This window comes from Hyperolius riggenbachi, chromosome 1, assembly GCF_040937935.1.
Source record: "Hyperolius riggenbachi isolate aHypRig1 chromosome 1, aHypRig1.pri, whole genome shotgun sequence".
In the NCBI taxonomy this organism is placed as follows: domain Eukaryota; kingdom Metazoa; phylum Chordata; class Amphibia; order Anura; family Hyperoliidae; genus Hyperolius; species Hyperolius riggenbachi.
Genome location: NC_090646.1, coordinates 318,293,991 through 318,316,344, shown reverse-complemented (window position 1 = coordinate 318,316,344; position 22,354 = coordinate 318,293,991). Strand labels below are relative to the sequence as shown.

Genomic DNA, 22,354 nt, shown 5'->3' with positions numbered 1-22,354 from the left:
GAATGTTATGTGTGCCTGCAGCTTCTGTGTGAGTGTGAGAGAGCAGTCCCGCTGTCGTCCCCCCCCCCCCCCCCTCCATTCTCAAACTGTTCTCTGGAAGCAGGGAGATGGTTGTAAAGCCATTCAGCCAGAACTTCTCCCTACCCCCCTCCTGGCAGAACTGATAAGGACCTGGGGCTTGCAGGGATGAGACTGCAGGGTCCTAATGTTACCATGCTAAAGTAAAGGTGCCCATACATCTGGCGATAATGGGCAGATTCGACCGAGAGACAAATCACTCTCTGATCAAATCCGATTAGAGAGAGATCTGTTGGGTGACCATACACCGCAGGTTGATTCCCGATTGATTTCAGCTTGAAATCTCTCAGGAATCATCCGAACCCACTGCCTCGCCCCCCTGGTGTATAAATGTACCCCTGTGTGTGTATTTATACATTACCTATCCTGTGTCACCCACTGTGCAGTGCCCATCTGTCTGCCGCTTCCTGCTCCTCCATTTGCACGTCACATGCTGCAGGCGTTTATTGCGTGGCCTGTGACGTCACCCACGTGCTATACGCCAGCAGTGTGAGGCACAAATGGAAGAGGAAGAAGCTGAAGACAGATGGGCACTGTGTGGGGGGCAACAGAGGACAGGTAATGTAGAAATACACACAGGGGCACATTTACACACTTTGTGAACAGCGCTGTGGGTTTCGTAGTTCATCCCGATATGATATCGCTCACTGTTAAAGCGCACAACCGATCAAACATGGCAGCCCAGCATCTTGCAACATGTCTGTCGTCCCAAAATAGGTTGCATCATCGATTAGGCATGCTCTTGGCGGCACCGATTTTCATCCAAATTGATAATTATCAAATTGGGTGGTTGATCAGCCGCCAAGTCGAGAAAAGTATGGCCAACTTAATTAAACCTCAATTTGTGTTTTACTGACTGAAGTTTTCGTTGACTGACAAAGTGACAGAAAGGGAAAGAAATATAGATTTTTACTTACCTGGGACCTGTAGTCCTTCAGGTCCCTCGCTGTCCTCCCAGTCTCCTTTATTATGTGTTCCTCCAAAATCTAGCTGGCATGTGCTGTCCTGGCCACGTGCATCCTCAATTGCGCATCCGTGTCCTGAAGCATTCTGTGCATGCACATTTGAGACATTTTACAAACTGTGCATGGCCAGAACGCTGCTGGCCATGGGAACTGAATTGAGGTGGTGTGTGAGGCTGGCACAGCACATGGTGTGACAGCTGCACAACATAGTGGACCTGGGGGACAGCAAGACACCTGAAGGACTACAGGGGGCTGGAAGACACCCCAGGTAAGTAACTTTTAACTGCTTTCCCTCACTTTAGGTCTTCTTTAATTACTAATTTCATCCTACCATAGTCATAGTCTAATGCCCTACCATCTTATTATCATGTATTTATATAGCTCAGACATCTCCTGCAGCACTTTACAGAACACAGTCATGTCACTGACTGTCCTCAGAGGAGCTCACAATCTAATCCTGTCATAGTTTAATATCCTACCATATTTATTATGATGCATATATAGCACTGACATCTTCTGCCGCACTTTACAGAGTACATAGTCATGTACAGTCCTCAGAGAAGCTCACAATCTAATCCTACCATATTCCTAGTCTAATGTCCTACCATATTATTATTATGTAGTTATATAGCACTGACACCTGCTGCAGCACTTTATAGTGTACATAGTCATGCCACTGACTTTCCTCAGAGGAGCTCACAATCTAATCCCTGCCATAGTCATAGCTCTGCCCAAGTCACGCCCACATTCAGTTGCATGGTGGTAATACCCATTTTTTTGTGCTGGCCCTTCATTCCCCTGGTTGCTCCCCACCCGGCTACTTTTCCATGCCACCCGGCTGGAAAAAAATTCTGGGGAGAACACTGCAGAGCCACTGTGTACAGGCGTGTGCAGGAAATGGGCTACAGGTGCCGCATTCCCCAGGTCAAGCCACTTTTGAACCAGAAACAGCGGCAGAAGCGCCTGACCTGGGCTACAGAGAAGCAGCACTGGACTGTTGCTCAGTGGTCCAAAGTACTTTTTTTGGATGAAAGCAACTTTTACATGTCATTCGGAAATCAAGGTGCCAGAGTCTGGAGAAAGACTGGGGAGAGAGAAATGCCAAAATGCCTGTAGTCCAGTGTCAAGTACCCACAGTCAGTGATGGTCTGGGGTGCCATGTCAGCTGCTGGTGTTGGTCCACTGTGTTTTATCAAGGGCAGGGTCAATGCAGCTAGCTATCAGGAGATTTTGGAGCACTTCATGCTTCCATCTGCTGAAAAGCTTTATGGAGATGAAGATTTCATTTTTCAGCACGACCTGGCACCTGCTCACAGTGCCAAAACCACTGGTAAATGGTTTACTGACCATGGTATTACTGTGCTCAATTGGCCTGCCAACTCTCCTGACCTGAACCCCATAGAGAATCTGTGGGATATTGTGAAGAGAAAGTTGAGAGACGCAAGACCCAACACTCTGGATGAGCTTAAGGCCGCCATCGAAGCATCCTGGGCCTCCATAACACCTGAGCAGTGCCCACAGGCTGATTGCCTCCATGCCACGCCGCATTGAAGCAGTCATTTCTGCAAAAGGATTCCCGACCAAGTAATGAGTGCATAACTGAACATAATTATTTGAAGGTTGACTTTTTTGTTTTAAAACCACTTTTCTTTTATTGGTCGGATGAAATATGCTAATTTTTTGAGATAGGAATTTTGGGTTTTCATGAGCTGTATGCCAAAATCATCAATATTAAAACAATAAAAGGCTTGAACTACTTCAGTTGTGTGTAATGAATCTAAAATATATGAAAGTCTAATGTTTATCAGCACATTACAGAAAATAATGAACTTTATCACAATATGCTAATTTTTTGACAAGGACCTGTATGCTGGGTTCCTTTTTTTCTTCTCTGCCTGAAAGAGTTAAATATCAGGTATGTAATTGGCTGACTCAGTCCTGACTCAGACAGAAAGTGACTACAGGGTGACCCTGAGGGCCCGTTTCCACTATCGCGAATTCGCATAGCCAATACAAGTGGATGGGACTGTTTCCACTTGTCATGATTCCTTTGTGTTTTTCTGTGCAGAAAAAAATCTGCATGGCAGAGCCATCAGAATTCGCATACCGCTATGCGATTCGCATACAATGTATTTAATAGGGAATTCGCATGCGGTACTGGTATGCAAATTTTCATGCGAATTCGCATCTGATTTCGCATGGCATCAATGGAAAAGCACACAGGCACATTGTTAAATTCGCATACATCGTCATCCATGCGAAATCGTATGCGAATTTGCATGAAAATCCGCATATAACCGCATGCGAATTTCGCATCCGCATGCAAATTTTTACTGCGGCGATTCCCACTGCACGAGTGGAAACGGGCCCTCACTGATAGAAATTCTAACTATACAACACTTTCCTAGCATAAAATGGCTTCTGAGAGCAAGAAAGAGGTAAATAGGGGAATTTCTTATCAGTGAGGGTCACACTGTAGTCACTTCCTGTCTGAAGTCAGGACTGAGTCAGCCACTTCCATGCCTGATATTTAACTCTCTCAGGCAGAGAAAGAAAAAAAAGGAACACAGCATAGTTATTTGTGTGCTAGGCACTGTACATACACATGTCTATCTCAGCATGTCAGATGTCACTTCGGGTATCCTTTAAACACATATTACATTTAAAATTAACTGTTTACCTTCCACAACAAAAAGTACCCAAACAAAATTTTTAATGAAAAAAAAATACAATTAAATACAATTAAAAAAAAAAAAATCATAAATAGTTACCTAAGGGTCTGAACTTTTTTTAACATGCGTGTGAAGAGGGTGTATTACTAATATTTTTTATATTATAAGCTTGTAAATAGTGATGGACGCAAAACTGAAAAATGCACATTTATTTCCAAATAAAATATTAGTGCCATACATTGTGATAGGGACACAATTTAAATGGTGTAATAACCGGGACAAATGGGCAAATAAAATACATAGATTTTAATTACGGTAGCATGTATTATTTTAAAGTTATAATGGCCAAAAGTGAGACATAATGAATTTTTTTTTAGATTTTCTTCTTAATATTCCTGTTAAAATGCATTTAGAAAAAAATAATTCTTAGTAAAATGTACCACCCAAAGAAAGTCTAATTAGTGGTGGAAAAACAAGATATAGTTCAATTCATTGTGATAATCAGTGATAAAGTTATTGGAGAATGAATGGGAGGTGAAAACTGCTCGGATGCACAAGGTAAAAAAACGACTGAGGGCTGAAATGGTTAAGCATATAAAAGATTAAAGAGAACCTGAAGTGAAAATAAAAAGTCAAAATAACCATACACAGGTCATACTTACCTCCTGTGTAGTCTACTACTCAATCTCTTTCTCCGCTCCTGCGTCCCATTTGTCCACTGTGATCAATGGAATTCCCTGTCCTTTTTAAAAAATGGCCATACAAGCTTCCTGGTCAGCACACTGTTAAACTGTAATAACACCCACCTGAGCCATAGAGAAACATGCACATTACCTTGCACATTCAGTGGTAACTGACAGCTGTTGATATATTTCAGTTCTGATAAAATATTGTCAGAACTGGAAGGGAACACTGTAAGAAGAAAATTGTGAGCTTCTGAGAGGAACTGTCAGCGAGGATAGTATGTAATATTCATTTGCAGCTATGTCATTTATTTTAAATAATTTTATTCACTTCAAGTTCCCTTTAACCTCCTGAGCGGTATGGACGAGCTCAGCTCGTCCATCACCGCCGGAGGCTGCCGCTCAGGCCCTGCTGGGCCGATTTTCCTCAAATAAAAAGCAGCACACGCAGCCGGCACTTTGCCAGCCGCGTGTGCTGCCTGATCGCCGCCGCTCTGCGGCGATCCGCCGCGAGCAGCGGCGAAAGAGGGTCCCCCCAGCCGCCCGAGCCCTGCACAGCCGGACCAATCAGTTCCGGCCAGCGCTAAGGGCTGGATCGGAGGCGGCTGACGTCAGGACGTCGGCTGACATCTATGACGTCACTCCGCTCGTCGCCATGGCGACGAGGAAAGCTAAACAAGGAAGGCTGCTCATTGCAGCCTTCCTTGTTACTTATGCTTGCCGGAGGCGATCGGAAGAACGCCTCCGGAGCGCCCTCCAGTGGGCTTTCATGCAGCCAACTTTCAGTTGGCTGCATGAAATAGATTTTTTTTTATAAAAAAAAAAACCCTCCCGCAGCCTCCCTGGCGATCTCAATAGAACGCCGGGGAGGTTAAGGTCGCAACATATGATAAATGTATACTGACACTGAAAGCACAATGTTTATACAGAGCACGCAATTAGGGTTTAACATAAAATCAACCACAGTACAAAAGAGAAAAAATTCAGGTCCATCAGGGGCAAATGCCAAGATCCGAAACTTAGGCAATTAGATCCCACCTTGTTGCATGCAATCGGACGCACTCAATGGCTATCATTCATAAAGCATTCCCGCATGTGGAAATGCTGAAAACAGCTGAATTTACCGAGCACTTAGCAAAATGTCTATTCATAAAAGCGGTTACCGCATGAAAAGCTGACATTCCCGAGCAGAGCGATAAATTACCGCCTCGTGCAGTGATTATCTCCACACATGTCACCATATGTCAATTCATAAAGATTAGAGCAAGCGGTATCAGCACAGAGAATACCGCTCCCTTGGTTCAGGCGATAAGCATGCGGCTAACAGTTAAGTTAATGGAGACAGACCTCCCAGGCAGCAGCAGTGAGACCAGAGCAAAAAAGGCATCCCGGAATACCCAGGCTGTGTTTTTTAACCCCTTAGGTACCCGTTTTCAGATATATTTCACATCAGAAAGCCTGCATGTGTAACATTTTTTTGAAGTTCTTCTAAGTTGTGGCAATTAAATAGATTGTTTAGAAGACGAATAGACAGATTCAGGGCAAAAAGAGGCATTTAAAAAAATGCACATGTAAAGGGAAGCTGGGGCTGCCTCTTCTATTGGAACGCTGTCTCTGGAGGAGAAAATGTATCAATTCAGGCAGCTTCTCATGTTTCCGCAAGCCTACCGACTGCCTAGAGCCAGCCTAGTTCGGGAAAATACCGCACTACTATCACAACTGTAAACATTTTTATGAATGAGCACACAGAAGATTAAAATACTGAATGCGGTATTTTCCCACACAGATTTTTTTTTACCGAACACACTTTTATGAATGATAGCAATGTGGGTAAGTAGTAGTCATATTCATTTATTCTACACAGTTAAGGATATACCGTATTTTTCGCCGTATAAGACGCTCCGGCATATAAGACGCACCTAGATTTAGAGGGCAAAAATCAGGAAAAAAAGAAAAAACTAAACCTAGGTGTGTCTATGATGCAGGGGTGTCTTAAGGACTTTTTACCCCCCTTTCCAGTTACATTACATACTATTACACTACATAAGGGGACAGTGTTATGATTGGTTGTTCCCATGTTGCCTGCCTATGTTCCTCTATGTGGTCAGTGTAGTGATTGGCTGTTCCTGTGTCCCCCTGTGCTGGTCCTGTGCTGTGTCCCCCAGTGCCTGCTATGTCCCCCTGTGCTGTGTCTCCCTGTGCCTGCTGTGTCCCCCTGTGCCTGCTGTGTCCCCCTGTGCCTGCTGTGTCCCCCTGTGCCTGCCGTGCCCCCCTGTGCCTGCCGTGTCCCCCTGTGCCTGCTGTATCCCCCTGTTCTGCCTGCAGCCCCCTGTGCCAGTGTCCCTGGCCCCCTGTTGTGGCAGTGTCCCCCTGTTGTGGCAGTGTCCCCTGTTGTGGCAGTGTCCCCTGTTGTGGCAGTGTCCCCTGTTGTGGCAGTGTCTCCTGTTGTGGCAGTGTCTCCTGTGGCAGAGTCCCCTATTGTGCCAGTGTCCCCTGTGGCAGTGTCCCCCTGTTATGGCATTGTCCCCTGTGGCAGTGTCCCCTGTGCCTGTGGCCCCCTGTTGTCCTCCAGTGCCGGTGTCCCCCTGTGCAGGCAGCGTGAGTACACATACATTACCTGCTCCTGCCGCCGCGCTCCTGGCTCCCCGATCCTCTTCTTCCATCTACCGCTGCCCGCTGCTGCCCCCGCCGAACATCGCTGGCCGGTCTTAGCCGCAGGGATACGCTATCAGCACACCACGTGTCGGGGTCACGCATGCCGCCGAACAACGCTGGCCGGTCCTAATTAGCCGCGCAGGGATACGCTATCAGCGTTCGCCGGGTCACACATGCGTATGCGTGACCCCGGCGCACATGGTGCGCTGATAGCGTATCCCTGCGCGGCTAATTAGGACCGGCCAGCGTTCGGCGGCATGCGTGACCCCGGCACGTGGTGTGCTGATAGCGTATCCATGCGGCTAATTAAGACCGGCCAGCGATGTTCGGCGGGGGCAGCAGCGGGCAGCGGTAGATGGAAAAAGAGGATCGGGGAGCCAGGATTGGAGCCAGGAGCGCGGCGGCAGGAGCAGGTAATGTATATAGTGCTTCCCTGCGCACCTCTGCCTCCCGAAATCCGTACCTTCGCCGCATAAGACGCACCCACTTTTCCCCCAACATTTTGGGGAAGAAAAAGTGCGTCTTATACGGCGAAAAATACGGTAGTATCTAGTATAGTATCTGCCCAGAATGCGTTGAGTGAGAGAAGGAGATTTAACACTGTTTTGTGGCAGACCTGCACCCACACCTCAAAGCAGTGAGCAGGCACCAAGGGTGTTTCAACAAAATTTACTAACGCTCTTTCCATCTATCCCATACTAGGATAAATTGCTGCACACATTTGAAACGAGTATACACCAATTTTTTAAAGGCTAGATCCTTATCCAAACGCTTAATCCAACATGAGAATTGAGGGGGAACAGTGGCAAGCCAGTTGAGAGCAATTTATTGCCGAGCCGCAAATAGGGATTCATGAATGAAGGTTTTAAGGTTCGGGTGAACATCATCATGAATTGCACTTAAAGAGAAACTCCGACCAAGAATTGAACTTTATCCCAATCAGTAGCCGATACCCCCTTTTACACGAGAAATCATTCCTTTTCACAAACAGCGCTGTATGACTGATATTGTGGTGAAACCCCTCCCACAAGAAACTCTTGAGTACGTACTCCTGGCAGTTTCCTGTCTGGGAACCTTGCTGCATTGTGAGAAATAGCTGTTTACAGCTGTTTCCAACTGCCAAAAAACATGCAGCAGCTACATCACCTGCCAACAGTAAAAATGTCACCATGTAATAAATGTCAGAATGTAAATCAGGGATTTAAAAGATTTTACAATGGGCAAACACTGACTAAATCATTTATACATAATTATTGTAAAAATGAAGCACTTTTTTTATTACATTATTTTCACTGGAGTTCCTCTTTAAGATACAGAGCACTGGGTCCAGTGACACAGGGCTACCCATTTTATCAAGCAAGAAGTTGACTACCTGCAGCCAAAATGCTGACACTGGGAGTCAATGCCATACTAGATGATAGAAAGAGGGGGCATGTAGCCCACAGCGAGGGCATTCATTACTCGTGTTTGGCTCATACTTTACTATCCGAGAGGGGGTAAGGTAAGACTGATGTAAGATATATATTTGTGTATCGCGAACTTTAACACATAGTGAAGCTTTCCTGACCGTCTCCAGCGTGTTCCCCCAGTCATCATTGTGAAGACCTTTCCCTACCCATTTGTTTTGGGACTCTTGAGTCCTCTCTAAAGCCTCCTCTACCACCATTGCGTTTTAACACAATCAGGTGCTTCTTGGGCCCATTTTCAATCAGGGAGAGAATCGTGTGAGGCTCAATCGAGACCTGTTCCAGTCCAAATTGCTAGCAGAATGCATATTCAAAATGCAAGTATCGAAAGTAGTGGGTTTTAATGCCTGGATACTACAGGCTAATGCCTGTAGCTAAGCCTCCCAGTTTCACTATGTGTCCCAGAAAGTTTATGCCACTGTTTTGCCACACTTATAAGGTATAGTAGCAAATTCTAACAAAAGAGGGTTGTTCCACAACGGGGTGTAGAAATCATACCCTTGGCGTGGGAAGCCTTTGCGTACTGGCTTCCAAACCAAGTGTGCCTGCATTAGTATAGTGTTCGGATGCTTTTGGGAGGGAATTTTGCACCTAAGTAGATCTAAAGCTATACTTTTTCCAGTAACTTCCAGGACATGTCCACCACGAGACGACATAGGCTCCTCTCAGGAGCAGGAAACGTCCACATAGAGTACTCTATAAATTTGAATTGACACCTGCACTTGCCAGTTGACGTTTCCGGTTTCAGGGAACAAGAGGCTCTATGTCGCTCGCCGGTCCGGCTGGCCAGGTGTGATAGGGACTAGGTTGGCGACAGACGTGGAATTGCCTGGAGATGGATTAGGTTCCAGTATGGAGATGTGGCTTACCCTTCTCCTAGAACGCTCGAAATGGCCGCCCTGGTAGTGGTGGGTCCTGGGGAGCAAGCGGCGTCTATGATTCTCCATGTGGCTGAGGCTGGAGAGCCCCGGAAGTGACATGTGGGCTGTTCCTGGGCCGTCAGAGGGTTGGCTGGATTTGCCCACAATGGCGGCGCTCTTTCAGAGTACTTCTGCCCTTACATGACGTCACTTCCGGTTGACACAGATGAAGAGACGACGGAGATCCGCATGGCTTCGTATTTGTTTGAAGAAGCGAAGCGGTATGGACGCTAAGCAGGAGCCTGGAAAGAGCGGAGAGTCTACTGACCCTTCAAGGCCAAGAAGGTGGTGCCCGCTCTGTGATACAAAACTTGCCCATTCATATACTAGACAATTTTGTCAACCCTGCCTTTCTAAGCTAATTCAGGAACAGTCAGGTGGATTGCAGGAAGAGCTTAGATCAGCGATGAAACAAGAAATGGCTGATATAATTAAATAATTTAAAGAGGCTTTATCTGCAGCAGTGACTCCAGCAGCAGATGCATTGAATGCTACCACTAGAATGGCTGCTACTGCTACATCTAAATCTAATACCAATGTATTGCAGTCTGAACAACCTATAAAGCATAAAAACAAATCGGCTAATAAGAGACGTGTTGTAGCATCCTTGAATGAGGACCAATTAGATGAAGATGATGATAATGAGGGGGATGATGATGATGAATCTGATGGAGCGTCAATTAAGAGTGTGGAAAGTCAGTCGGACACAAAGAAGGTTTTCAGGTTTAGATTTCTTGCTGATGAGACAGAACAATTAATTCTAGCTATCAATAATACTCTAAAGATTCAAGCTTCAAAGGCAAGAGTATGTAATATACGGTTTGATGGAGAATTGCTTTTTGGATCTCAACTAGCTGAAATATTAGAAAGAACTTCTAATAGGAAGAAGAAAGAATTTTTTTCCCAAAGAAAAAGAAATTTATACAGAATAAGAGATTCTTTCGAAGAAACAGACAGGAAAATAAGGATAAACCCCACCAGAGAAGAAAGCCTTGGGCTATCAATGAAGAAGGATCGAAGAAGAACTTTCTTTTTCGGAACACAGAATTCCAAGAAAAAAGTGTCGCCAGAGAAAGAGTTGGGGGTCGTCTAACAGGATTTTATTCCCACTGGACGAAGATAAGAAAAAACGATTTCATCCTCAATCTGGTAAGTCTTGGGTACAAGATTCAGTTTCAGTCCCTTCTGAGAAACAGGTTCATCACTACTCCTCTACCAAGAGACAAAGTAAAGAAACAGGCCATGGAAGAGATCATAGATTCTATGGTGGAGGAAAAAGTGGTGGTTCCTGTTCCTCGAGATCAAATTCACAGGGGATTTTATTTGACGATATTCTTGGTCAAAAAAAAAAAAAAAAAAAAAAGACAGGAAAGTTTAGGTTAATGCTCAATCTCAAACCATTAAACCCCTTTGTATCTTATCTAAGATTCAGGATGGAATCGATTTTCTCTGAGAAACTTGTTAAAGGGAACCAGAGGCCCCAGAAAAAAGAATTTATACATACCTGGGGCTTCCTCCAGCCCCATAACCAGGGATCGCTCCCACGCCGCCGTCCTCCGCTTCCTGTATCCGGGTCCTGTAGTTTCGGCCAGTCGGCGGCAGCACGCGGCCAATCGTCCGCATCACAGGAGCTCCCGGCATACCCTTACGCGTGCGGCTGCATAGTGCGCAGGCGCAAGCGTACGGGTATGGAGGGAGCCCCTGTGCATGCGGATAATTGTCCGCCTCCGCCGGAAGTGACGGGCCCGGTACCGGCAGATCCAGGAAGCGGAGGATGGCGGCATGGGAGCGATGCAGGCTTATGGGGCTGGAAGAAGCCTCAGGTATGTATGAAATCTTATTTCTTTTTTTCAACGCTGGCGTCTCTGGTTCCCTTTAACCCCCAGATGTGTGATGACCAATATAGACTTAAGAGATGCTTACTGGCACATCCCAATAAGAGATTTGTCCCAGAAATACCTCAGGATTTGCCGTAAGGAGAAAAAAGTCGGTCAGACACTTCCAGTTCAATGTCCTACCCTTTGGAATCTCATCAGCCCCACGCATATTTTTGAAAGTGATGGGGAGGTGATAAAGGAATTTCATACCCTGGGAATCCTGGTGATTCCTTCTCTCGACGATCTGCTGGTAGAAGCAGACTCACACCAGCAGGCAGAAGAAAACACAGCAAATGTTCTAAAACAATTGCAGGATCTGGGATGGATCATAAATTGGGACAAGTCAGTCCGTCCACCAACGTCAAGGACACAGTTCCTAGGAGTACTCATAGACTCAGAAACAGAAAGACTCTACTTAACAGACAAAAAAGTATCAAAGTTAAAGAAGATGATAAAGGAGTGCATAAGAGATCCACTTCTAACAATAAGAGAAGTCATGAAGGTGATAGGATTTCTAACCACAACATCACCAGCTATCCAGTGGGTAATGATGCATACAAGGGATCTCCAATTCTGGTTGAAGGAAAATTGAAGCAAGAAACAGGAAGATCTAGAGAAACAATTAAGATGTCCAGACATGGTTCTAAGATCGTTGGAGTGGTGGTTGTCAGACAAGATTCTAATGGAGGGCAGTCTATGGAGCATTCCAGTCCAAAAGCTAGTCACCACAGATGCGAGTCTTCTCGGATGGGGGGCTCATTTAGAAGGAAGAATGTTTCAGGGTCTGTGGTCAAGATTAGTAAGGGACCAATCCTCAAACTACAGGGAACTGAGAGCAATCAGGGAAGCCCTGTTACAAGGTTTGCAGATGTTAAACTGTCACCATGTCCAGATCAGAACAGACAACACCATGGCAGTAGCATATATAAATCGTCAGGGAGGCACGAGATCAAGAAAACTGCTAGATCTCACAATGGAAATACTGACATTGGCAGAAGAGAATTTCCTGTCGTTGTCAGCAGTTCATCTAAAGGGATCTCGAAACAGCATGGCAGACTTTCTAAATTCCCCAAAGGAATTTATGTGGGAGAAACAAGTCAACCACTGTGTGATCGCATGACACACCACAGATCCACTATTAACAGCAGGAAAAAGGATATTAAAAAATATACTGATCTCCCAATACCAACACGCTTTTGTTTACCTGGACACAGTTTAAGCGATTTTCGCGTCACTGTATTAATGGGTGGCTTCAAATCGGGAAACATGAGACTAACACAAGAAACTAAGTTTTTACATTGGTTCAAAACTGTAGAAGATGGTTTAAACAAGGACTCTAACTTCTTGTGCTGGTACGATGGGTTTTAAATGCCACAATTCTTTTAATTTAAATGTTTCTATCTTTTCATTCATTTTTGTGCCATATGCTGTGTAAGATGGAATTCACTGTCACTATTCATTTTATTTGCTTTCAGGTGCGGGCTTTAAATGCCACAATTCTCTAATGGCCCATACTCACGAGGGACTTTTGTCGCCTCAACACGGGGCGCGCGTGTGTTGCGGCGACAGGTCGCCCGTGAGTATGGGCCGCGCGCACCCCGAACTGTCACCCGCAACGGGCGCGCACCCCGAACTGTCGCCCGTCGCTGATGTCGCCAGGCGATTGAAAAGTTCAATCGCCTGGCGACAGTCGCCGCCGCAGCTGTCGCTAGTCCGCGTGAGTACGCGGACTAGCGACAGCAACCTCCATTGAGGTATGAAGAGCTTCCGGCGGAGGGAGGAGGAACGTCGGCGACAGCTTCCGTCATGCCGCTGGTCCCTCTTCCGCGTGTGTACGCGGAGGGACCTGGCGAGGAGCTGTCGCCGGCCTGTCGCCCACACGCTCACGTGTGCTGGCGACAGGCAACATTTGCTGCCCGTGAGTATGGGCCATTAAGCTTAGAATTAATGGTGCATGTAACCAGGCCAGTTACCATTTGAATTCGGAATTTACGATGTCTCCCAATCACCAGAGTCTGCTTTATGTCATGTTGAGGATTCTATTGATCTTATCAATTTAGATAGGATGCCTGGGAAAGCCTCCTCAGTAACAGTTAAGGCATCTAATTACATTTATGTTTGCTAAAGAATGTTTCTCCTCTGTATGTCAGTGTATATAAGCTGTGTTTTTCAGTTTTGGTCAGGAACCAGTCTGACAAAGGCTTTTTATAAGTCGAAAGCTCACTGTTTATCCATCTCTAAGTTAGCCAGTAAATGGTATCATCCTGATTCAAAACTTCTTGTTTCTAAGCAGACACAGACTGTCAAACTCAGAATTGGAAATATCAGACAAGGTGTTCAGGGCCCTAGTAAAGAGGTGGGGTCGACCTCAAATGACATGTTCGCAAACAAGGAGAACACAAAGTGCAGAAGATTTTACTCCCTGGATCCCAGGGAGGGAGCAGAGGCAATGGATGCGCTCAGCCAGAATTGGATATTCAAGAAGGCATATGCGTTCCCACCGATTCAGCTCATTCCTGTGTGCTAGAATAATTAATGCAGACAAACATTACACAATTTATGATAACTCCAGATTGGCCAAGAAGCTGGTATCCTACACTCCTAAAGATGAGGCTGGACGGTCCATGGAGACTTCCTCACAAGAATTCCATAGTTCAGAAATCAGGAAGAAAGCTAGATTGCATATCAAATCTAAACCTGTGTGCCTGGCTTCTGAGAAAAAGAGGACTCTCAGAACGGGTTATTACTACATTATTAGACTGCAGAAAGAAAGTGACTCCGAAGATATATTTAAAATACTGGAAACCCTTTAATATGTGGTTAGAGCAGCCAAGTTTTTCAGGAGATACAGTTCCAACAGTCCTGGAATTTCTTCAGGAGGGAGGAGACGAAGATTGTGCTAAGTACTATGAAAGTGCAAGTTTCAGTGTTATCAACTTTTATGAATGTAAGGTTAGCAGAGGACCCCCTTATTCAATTTTTCAGGTCTATAGAGAGAAAGAAACCTATAATTAATAGAAAATTTCCTAATTAGGATTTATCATTCGCACTAAAGAGTTTGAAGAAAGAACCTTTTGAACCATTAATGAAAATTTCTTTAAAATTACTAACAATGAAGACAATTTTTTTAATAGCCATCATGTCTGCTAGAAGAGTAAGTGAACTGGAGGCTTTGTGTTGTGACGAACCATTTTGTATGATATTCAGTGATAAAGTGATATTAAAGACATGTGAGGAATTCCTACAAGTTTTCACAGATCACAAGAGATTGTGTTACCTTCTTACAGTTCAGAACCATTGTTAGATGTCAGAAGATGTTTTGTATCTTATTTAGAGAAGGTAGCAGAATTCAGAAATTCAAGAGCTCTAATTATTAATACTTCAGGAGCAACCAAGGGTATGAAGATGTCAAAGAGAATAGCTAAGTGGATAAGACTATGTATAGAGGAAGCTTATAAGATCTCAAACACTAGTCTATCAGGTACAGTAAGGGCCCATTCTACTATGGCAGCTGCCACCTCATGGGCTTACAGAGGGCGCTACGCCGGAAGAAATTTGCAGAGCGGCTACATGAACAAGTCTCAGCACCTTCTCAAGACACTACAGGATGAATCTGATGTCTGCAAGGCAACAATCTTTTCGAAGAAAAGTTCAGCAGGCAGTCGACCCACCCTAAATTTGTTAAGATACTAGCTTATCTTCTCGCGGTGGACCTGGCCTGGAGGTTACTGGAAAAACCAATGTTAGTTACCTGGTAACACCATTTTTTAGTAACCTCCAGGACAGGTCCGTAACCCACCCTATGAAATAAAATGTATTGCACGGTGGCGTAGTGGTTAGCGCTCTCACCTTGCAGCGCTGGGTCCCTGGTTCGAATCCCAGCCAGGTCAACATCTGCAAGGAGTTTGTATGTTCTCCCCATGTCTGTGTGGGTTTCCTCCGGGCACTCCAGGTTCCTCCCACATCCCAAAAATATACGGATAGGTTAATTGGCTCCTCCCTAAATTGGCCCTAGACTACAACACATACAATACATACATAGACATAGGACTATGGTAATTAGACCTTTGGTAATTAGAACTATGGGAATTAGATTGTGAGCTCCTCTGAGGGACAGTTAGTGACAAGACGATATACTCTGTACAGCGCTGCGGAAGATGTTGGCGCTATATAAATACTAAATAATAATAATAATTGTATATGTATAGTATATGATAATGAGAATGACACCTTTTGTATGCTTAAAGTGGATCTGAGATGAAAAACTAACTATAACAAGTAACTTGTCTATATATCTTATCTAAAGTTTAGATGGTTTTCATAGCAAATATAGCTGCAAACAGTTTTAATAGAATATGACTATTTATTCCTGTGATACAATAACAGCAGCCATGTTGTTTGTAAACATTACACAGAGGCAGGCTTATCTGTATCTTGATCAATCAGCCTAATCCCCTCTCCTCCTCCCTCCTCCCCTCTGCCTCTGAAATCAATGGCTAGTAACACCTCCCTCTCCTCCTGCCCAGACTGAGCTCCCATGAGCCCTTGCTACTGCCAAGGCTCTCTGAAAATCTGTGGGTGTGGTTTTTTTAGTTTATAGGGAATTAGAGTATTAAAACAAAACAAAAAAAGTATCTGGCTTGAGGAATGCCCTATAAACTATATGAAAGGAACACAATTATGCAATGTGTAAAAGTTCACCTCGGATCCACTTTAAAACAGTTCTTGTATTGTACTGGCGGGTGCAGGTGTCAGTTTAAATTTATAGAGTACTCTATGTGGACGTTTTCTGTTCCTGGGAGGAGCCTATGTCGTCTCATGGTGGACCTGTCCTAGAGGAATGGTGTTACCAGGTAACTAACCTTGGTTTCCCGCAGTGGGTCCGAACTGTTCCCCAACGCCTTGGGTTTGTAGAATTTATTGGTAAAAAAACAGGCTGCGATATGATGAAGCTGGGCAGCAAAGTAATAGTGCTGAAGGGACGGGAGGGCTAAACCCCTTAAGCCATTAGGATTAATTAGCAAGGAATGTTTGACCCAAGCTTTTTTGTTCCATATAAGGAAATAGTGAGCATATTCGTTTGAAAAAGTGGGACGTAGACAGGGGATTGATGTACCCCACAATGAAGTGGCTTTTGTTACTTGGGTACTGTAACTGTAACACAGAGGTTAAGAGATATGTGTCCATCTTGTATGGACAGCCAAGTAGAGATGTGTGTATAGTGCTTGTAAGATGTGCAGAGTTACATAAGGATCTGTTTTTCTATGGTTGCATAGTGCTTATGGAACAGCATGTATAGTACTTAGTGGGCTGCTTAGGTAATGTAAATGTATGTATTACAAGTGGACCAAGATATGCATGATAAATTGCCAAATATGAACTCATTACTGACCTGCATGTCAATGTTTCTTTTCTTTGTGAATCTAGTCAGCTATGGCTTGACTTATTGTATGGCGTTTCTCAACAGGAATAGTGTATTAGCATAGTAAGGACAACAGTTTGGGTGTGGATGGCCATACTGGAATTGAAACATCTAATACATAGGCGGAGGTTAGAGAGAATACAAAGGTGTGTTAATGTTCGGTTGGTAGTAATGTGTGTTGTTGTGGGAACATGTAGAGGAAGGTGGCGAATGTGGTTGGTTGTTTATTTTCGGGGGGTCTGAAAAGTTCTGGTGGTTGTTCAGCTTCTCAGTGCACGCACGCACACAAATATACCACTGTGCAAAAATCTTAGGTACATATTAGAAAAAAAAACAGCTCTGCTTTATAAAGTACTTAAGATTAGAAGGACAACATGTTTAACTATAGGCAATCGTGAACACACTGAAACCCCATAAGTTAAATAAATACAAATAACACATAAATTATGGAACAAACAAAAGAAACCGAACATTTTTTTAAATCAACATCAGGTGCATTCCATGTCTAATGCACTTGTACAGATCCACAATGCGACAATGCATAATGCACATCATGATAGCTTTAACTAGATTGTTTTACCTCGACTGACTTCTGCAGCATTTGTCATGGTGAACTGTTACTTATCTGCAGAGTGGTTATGAAATGATATATGCAACCTAGATGTCTTTTACATCAAGAAAGACAAACAGGCATTTTGTTATTTGATTTTAAAGCGACTCAGCCACTGGCCAAAAATAATTTAAAAAATAATCAATCTTTATTTAGGCAAAGCTTTCAACATACAATTAAAAATAATTAAAATATTACCAAAATGGTGAAAAGATGGTTTCCAGATCTAAAGATAAATACGGTAAATACAAGTAAATGTAGATCATATATTAGGCCAGAAAAAAACAAGCAACCTCCAGCAATAATATTAAAATAGGTGAGAAAGTTATCTGCCAGTCAGTTGATTAGTTACATGTTGAAAATGAGTAACAAAGCTGTCACGGAACAGCCGTGAGAAACGAAAACGCAACCGCAATCGGTTTCCTGCCTTGATTGCCTTGCGCTGCCAAATCAGAATATCATGTCTGTGGATACCATTCAGTCCAGCCTGGAGGGTCTCTGCTGTCTTCATAAGAGCAGCAGAGTTCTTTTCATGAAACCTGGTGCCTGTGACCTGTTAGCCAGAGGTGTAAACTCAAAGCTTGTCCCAGCTGATTTCACATTCAGATGCTAATTGAAGGAACCAAAAGGTCCCTTTCATACAGGGAGATCCCAGGAAGCTAGTCACAGCTTGAAACTAGACATCCTGGCTACAGCAAAAAGCAGGAAGAAATGAATGTTGTATATGTTTTTTTTGCATATTTAAGGAATACTGTTCAGGTGAGAAATGTGAAAGTTATATCATTCTGCTGGTCCGGATCTTGTGAGTATTTTGATATTAAATTGGGGCCACTGGCATAACCAGGACTCGGGGGATTCCACCGTTTTTTAACCGGGCATGCAAACATGCCTAAGTTTGGCATCATATGAACTGGCCTAGTCTGAGAAATATGAATATGTGATGGTCATGTGTGTGCGGAAAGCGTAAGCCGAGATATGGCAAATGTCATATTTGGTGGGCCTAGAGCACCCCTCCCAGGAGCTCACCGCCCCTGTCCAACCCCTGGGCTGTACTTGAGGCTCCACCCAAAGGTGGGCATTGTTCAAAAGTGTTTGCAAGGGACCACTCCCTCATTCCTCCACCTTCATGAACACACGGCCACCGTGAGGAACAAGTGGTGGCCATCTTGTCTGAGCTGAAACAAAGGACACATGGCTAGCGGCCATCTTGTCTGAGCTGAAACAAAGGACATCTTCCATTTTGTTTTTTTTAAACTTTGCTGAACTGAACAAAAGGAACTCTACAAAATTTCCCAAAACGGACATATTTCCACAAACTCCTAAGTATTTTTTCTCCCTTTCTTTTATTTTTCATACTGGTTATTACTGTTTTTAATAATTGTTGATTTTAATAATTGTCTGTATATATTAATTATTTATATTGCGTGAATAAAAGACTTTATCAAAGTCATTCACTGTTCCGCTACCCTGCTTATCAGCCGCACAACTGAACCAGACTTCTGAAGAGACGCTACTATTGTATTGTTGCTAGCTAGACAGAATACAGCGTGTTTGAACCGTTTTTATTTGTAGATCTAGGTTCAGACAGTCAGCGGGCTCCTCTGTCCCATGGTAACAGAGGTAGTGGCAGTTATACCCTGAACTAGTGTGTAAAGTTGTAATTACCGTAAGCTTGCATGGTCTGTGTGCTGAAACCGATTGGAAGGCAATTTGCGGTCTGACCACTAGGGCTCCTGTGACAAAAGCCTTTTGTCCTTGTGCAGCTATTTACTCTTCCTGCATGGTAGGAATTTCTGTAGAGAAAAGCTTCATGCTGTAAGGCAGCTACAGTCTGCTGTTTTGGGTGTGTTGCCCTTTTACAAGCCACCCAGCTATTAAAACATATACAATCTGCATGTATATCAAAGGTCTAGGTCAAGTTAACCAATCACAAGAGACTACTGAGCGGCGGACCTGATGGGAATCCTCTTTGTGGTATACAGGACCATTCCACAAAGCCATTTGCTCAATCTGATTGGCATCTATGGACTTACATGTAGCTTGTGACTAATTAATCCTTTACAATCATATCTACCTGTTTCTATTACAAGTATTGTGGAATGATTGTGTTTATATGCATTGTAGCTGATGACCTGCCGTTACTCGGGTATGTATTTGGTTGTTGTCGACTGCCCACTTTTTCTAACCTTGACACACAGTCACTTAATAAACACGTTTGTGAGCTTTGGGGTTGAAAAAAAAACAAACCTGATCAGTTTGTGGCTTCAACCCAGTTTGTGAATTTGAATCCCGGTCACCCAATGACCAACTGCACCAGGTCTAAAGCCTCTGCCATTAATGTAAGAATAGCAGCAATTTAAATATTCTCCTTGAAAATCAATAGGTGATTTTTGATTTGCTTTTCTAGGCTCCACCCACTTTCCTGAATACTAATATCAGTCACCCCGTGACCAACTGTGCAAAGTTTGGGAACCCTGACATTACCAGAATGGCTGCAGTTTACATGATCCTATGTAAAATGAACGGCTGATATTTGATTGGCTGTTTTACACTGTCCGCTTTCCCTGAATGCAAAACCTCAGTCATCAAGACACAAACTGTGCCTAGTTTGGGGACTCTGGCTTAATTACTGCAAGAATGGTAGCCTTTTTCCATTGACATGGATGGATGAAATCTATTTGGCTGTTTGTGGTTCGGCCTAGGAGGGCGGGGGGAGGTGAGACCTTCAGAACATATCTTCCCAGGAAGTAAGGGATCTGTATACCAAGTTTCATTGAAATCAGTCAAGGCAGTTTTCGAGTGATGGTGGCACATAGACACACACATATACAAACACGTCTGATTTTTTTTTATATATAGATAAGGAAAAATTAATAAAGTTCAATGTTTGCAATAAACCCTTTGTGAAAACACTGCGTTTTTTTTTTCACAAAAAAAGTGTCATTTCTCTTTAACAGGTATAGACTTTCCGACTTCTGAACTGATTCGCATTTAGCCACTTATTACAGGATATAAAGCAAAGAAAAGAAAACTATAAAATTAAACGGGCAATTGTGCTATGATACAGTAAGACCTAGTACATCAAACTGGGGCCACTGTGAAGTAGCTGGTAAGTGAGTTGCATGACCGAGTGTCCAAGTGGAGTCGTACAGGCTCTCTAGTTTGTTTATTTATCAAATGTCTGAATTCCATTCTACAGATATGATGCTGTGTCAGTAACATATTATAAAGTAATTTAATTTCTGAATGAGAGGGCAGAGAGTAAGGTAAGCTGTAATATGGCCACTAAATCATTACTATGTTAACAGTATGAAACCAAAACATTTAAAAAAAATATTTAGGTTTAGGTAGGTATAGTAAAGCCAGACATTAAGGATCTGAATAGATATGCTTACCCTGATCTTGCAAAACTTGTAGCCTTCCTGGTTAAGCGTTACCATGACCTGATCCACAATGCCAGTTTCACTTGTACGAAGAAAAGTGCTACAATCTCTCTTAGTGTACCGACGATTTGTGCTTTCAAGCTCGTCTTCATTTTCAGGTAAAGTTACAGTTTTACCAATGATCACATCGTCTCCGGAAACCCTGACACCAGGTGCAATCAAACCATCATCATCTAGTTTATCGTAGATTGCATGCCTCATGCCTATGAGAGACAGAAAAAATATTTTAAATCAACAAAATGATCCACAACAAACAGAAATAAAGATAACCCAAATAATGCTGATTAAAGGGAACCTAAATCAAAAGGGGTGGGGTCACTTACCTGGGGCTTCTACCAGACCCCTGCAGTTGCCCTGTGACCGCAAAGTCAATCAACGATCCTCCGGTTCCCTGCCGCGGCTAAGTTTCGTTTCACCCCGACTGGACACTGTGCCTGTGCAGCCCTGGCTGCGCGTGTCCTTGTTAATGCTCCTGTCCTGCTCAGGCAGTTGATTTTCTCTTGCAGCGCCTGCGCAGGACACTCCCAGCGACGGGAACGTGAACAAGGACGAGCGTGGCCACTGCCACACAGGCGCAGTGGCCATCGACTGGCCAGTTTGGCAAAACGAAACTTAGCCACGGTGGGGGGCTGGAGCATCGTTGATTGACTTCGCAGGCACAGTGCGGCTGTAGGGGGCTGGTAGAAACTCCAGGTATGTGAAACTTTCCCCCCCCCCCCCCCTTTGGTTTAGGTTCCCTTTAACAATAAATGGATTTTTTCCTCATCTGGGAAAATCATGTAATCCGTTCTACAGGGTGGTCCATTTATATGGATACACCTTAATAAAATGGGAATGGTTGGGGTTATTAACTTCCTGTTTGTGGCGCATTAGTATATGTGAGGGGGAAAACTTTTCAAGATGGGTAGTGAACATGGCAGCCATTTTGAAGTCGGATATTTTGAATCCAACTTTAGTTTTTTCAATAGGAAGAGGGTCATGTGACACATCAAACTTATTGGGAATTTCACAAGAAAAACAATGGTGTGCTTCGTTTTAACGTAACTTTATTCTTTCATGATTTACAAGTTTCTCTTTGTTTACAGCCATTGACATGTCGCTGAGGTTAAGTAAGGAGCGGATAAAAATTGTGTTGATGTCTGGTGAAAGCAGTAACCCGGGTCATTGCGTAGATTTCAATGCAAGACACCCTACAAGACCACCCATCTCCCATACTACAGTTAGCAAACTGCTTGCTAAGTTTTGTGAAACTGGTTCAGTGTTGGATTTGCCAAAATGTGGACGCATGAAATCTGTCACAAATGAAGAAAACATCAGTGACTGTCCTAGCTTCATTCAGCAGGAGCCCACAGCGTAGCACTCGCCGCATGTCACTGGAGAGTGGTATTAGTCGAACATTCCTTCAGCGGATATTAGCTACTCACAAATGGCACCCTTACAAAATCCAGCTACTGCAGCATCTCAACGAGGGTAACCAAGAGGGCGCACTGAATTTGCAGAATGGGCAAAACAATGGAACAGGACCCTCAGTTTACACAGAAGATTTTGTTCAGTGATGAGGCA

The 22,354-nt window shown here is 43.8% G+C and overlaps 1 protein-coding gene across 1 annotated transcript in view; it reads right to left on the bottom strand.

The window, feature by feature from the left end:
- The window catches only part of POLR2B (RNA polymerase II subunit B), a 470,934-nt gene that overhangs the window by 115,074 nt on the left and 333,506 nt on the right, over nt 1-22,354 (bottom strand). Inside the window, exon 14 of the mRNA XM_068233836.1 lies at nt 20,744-20,994. Within this exon, the coding sequence (XP_068089937.1) occupies nt 20,744-20,994 (251 nt within the window). The remainder of the gene's footprint in view (nt 1-20,743; nt 20,995-22,354) is intronic.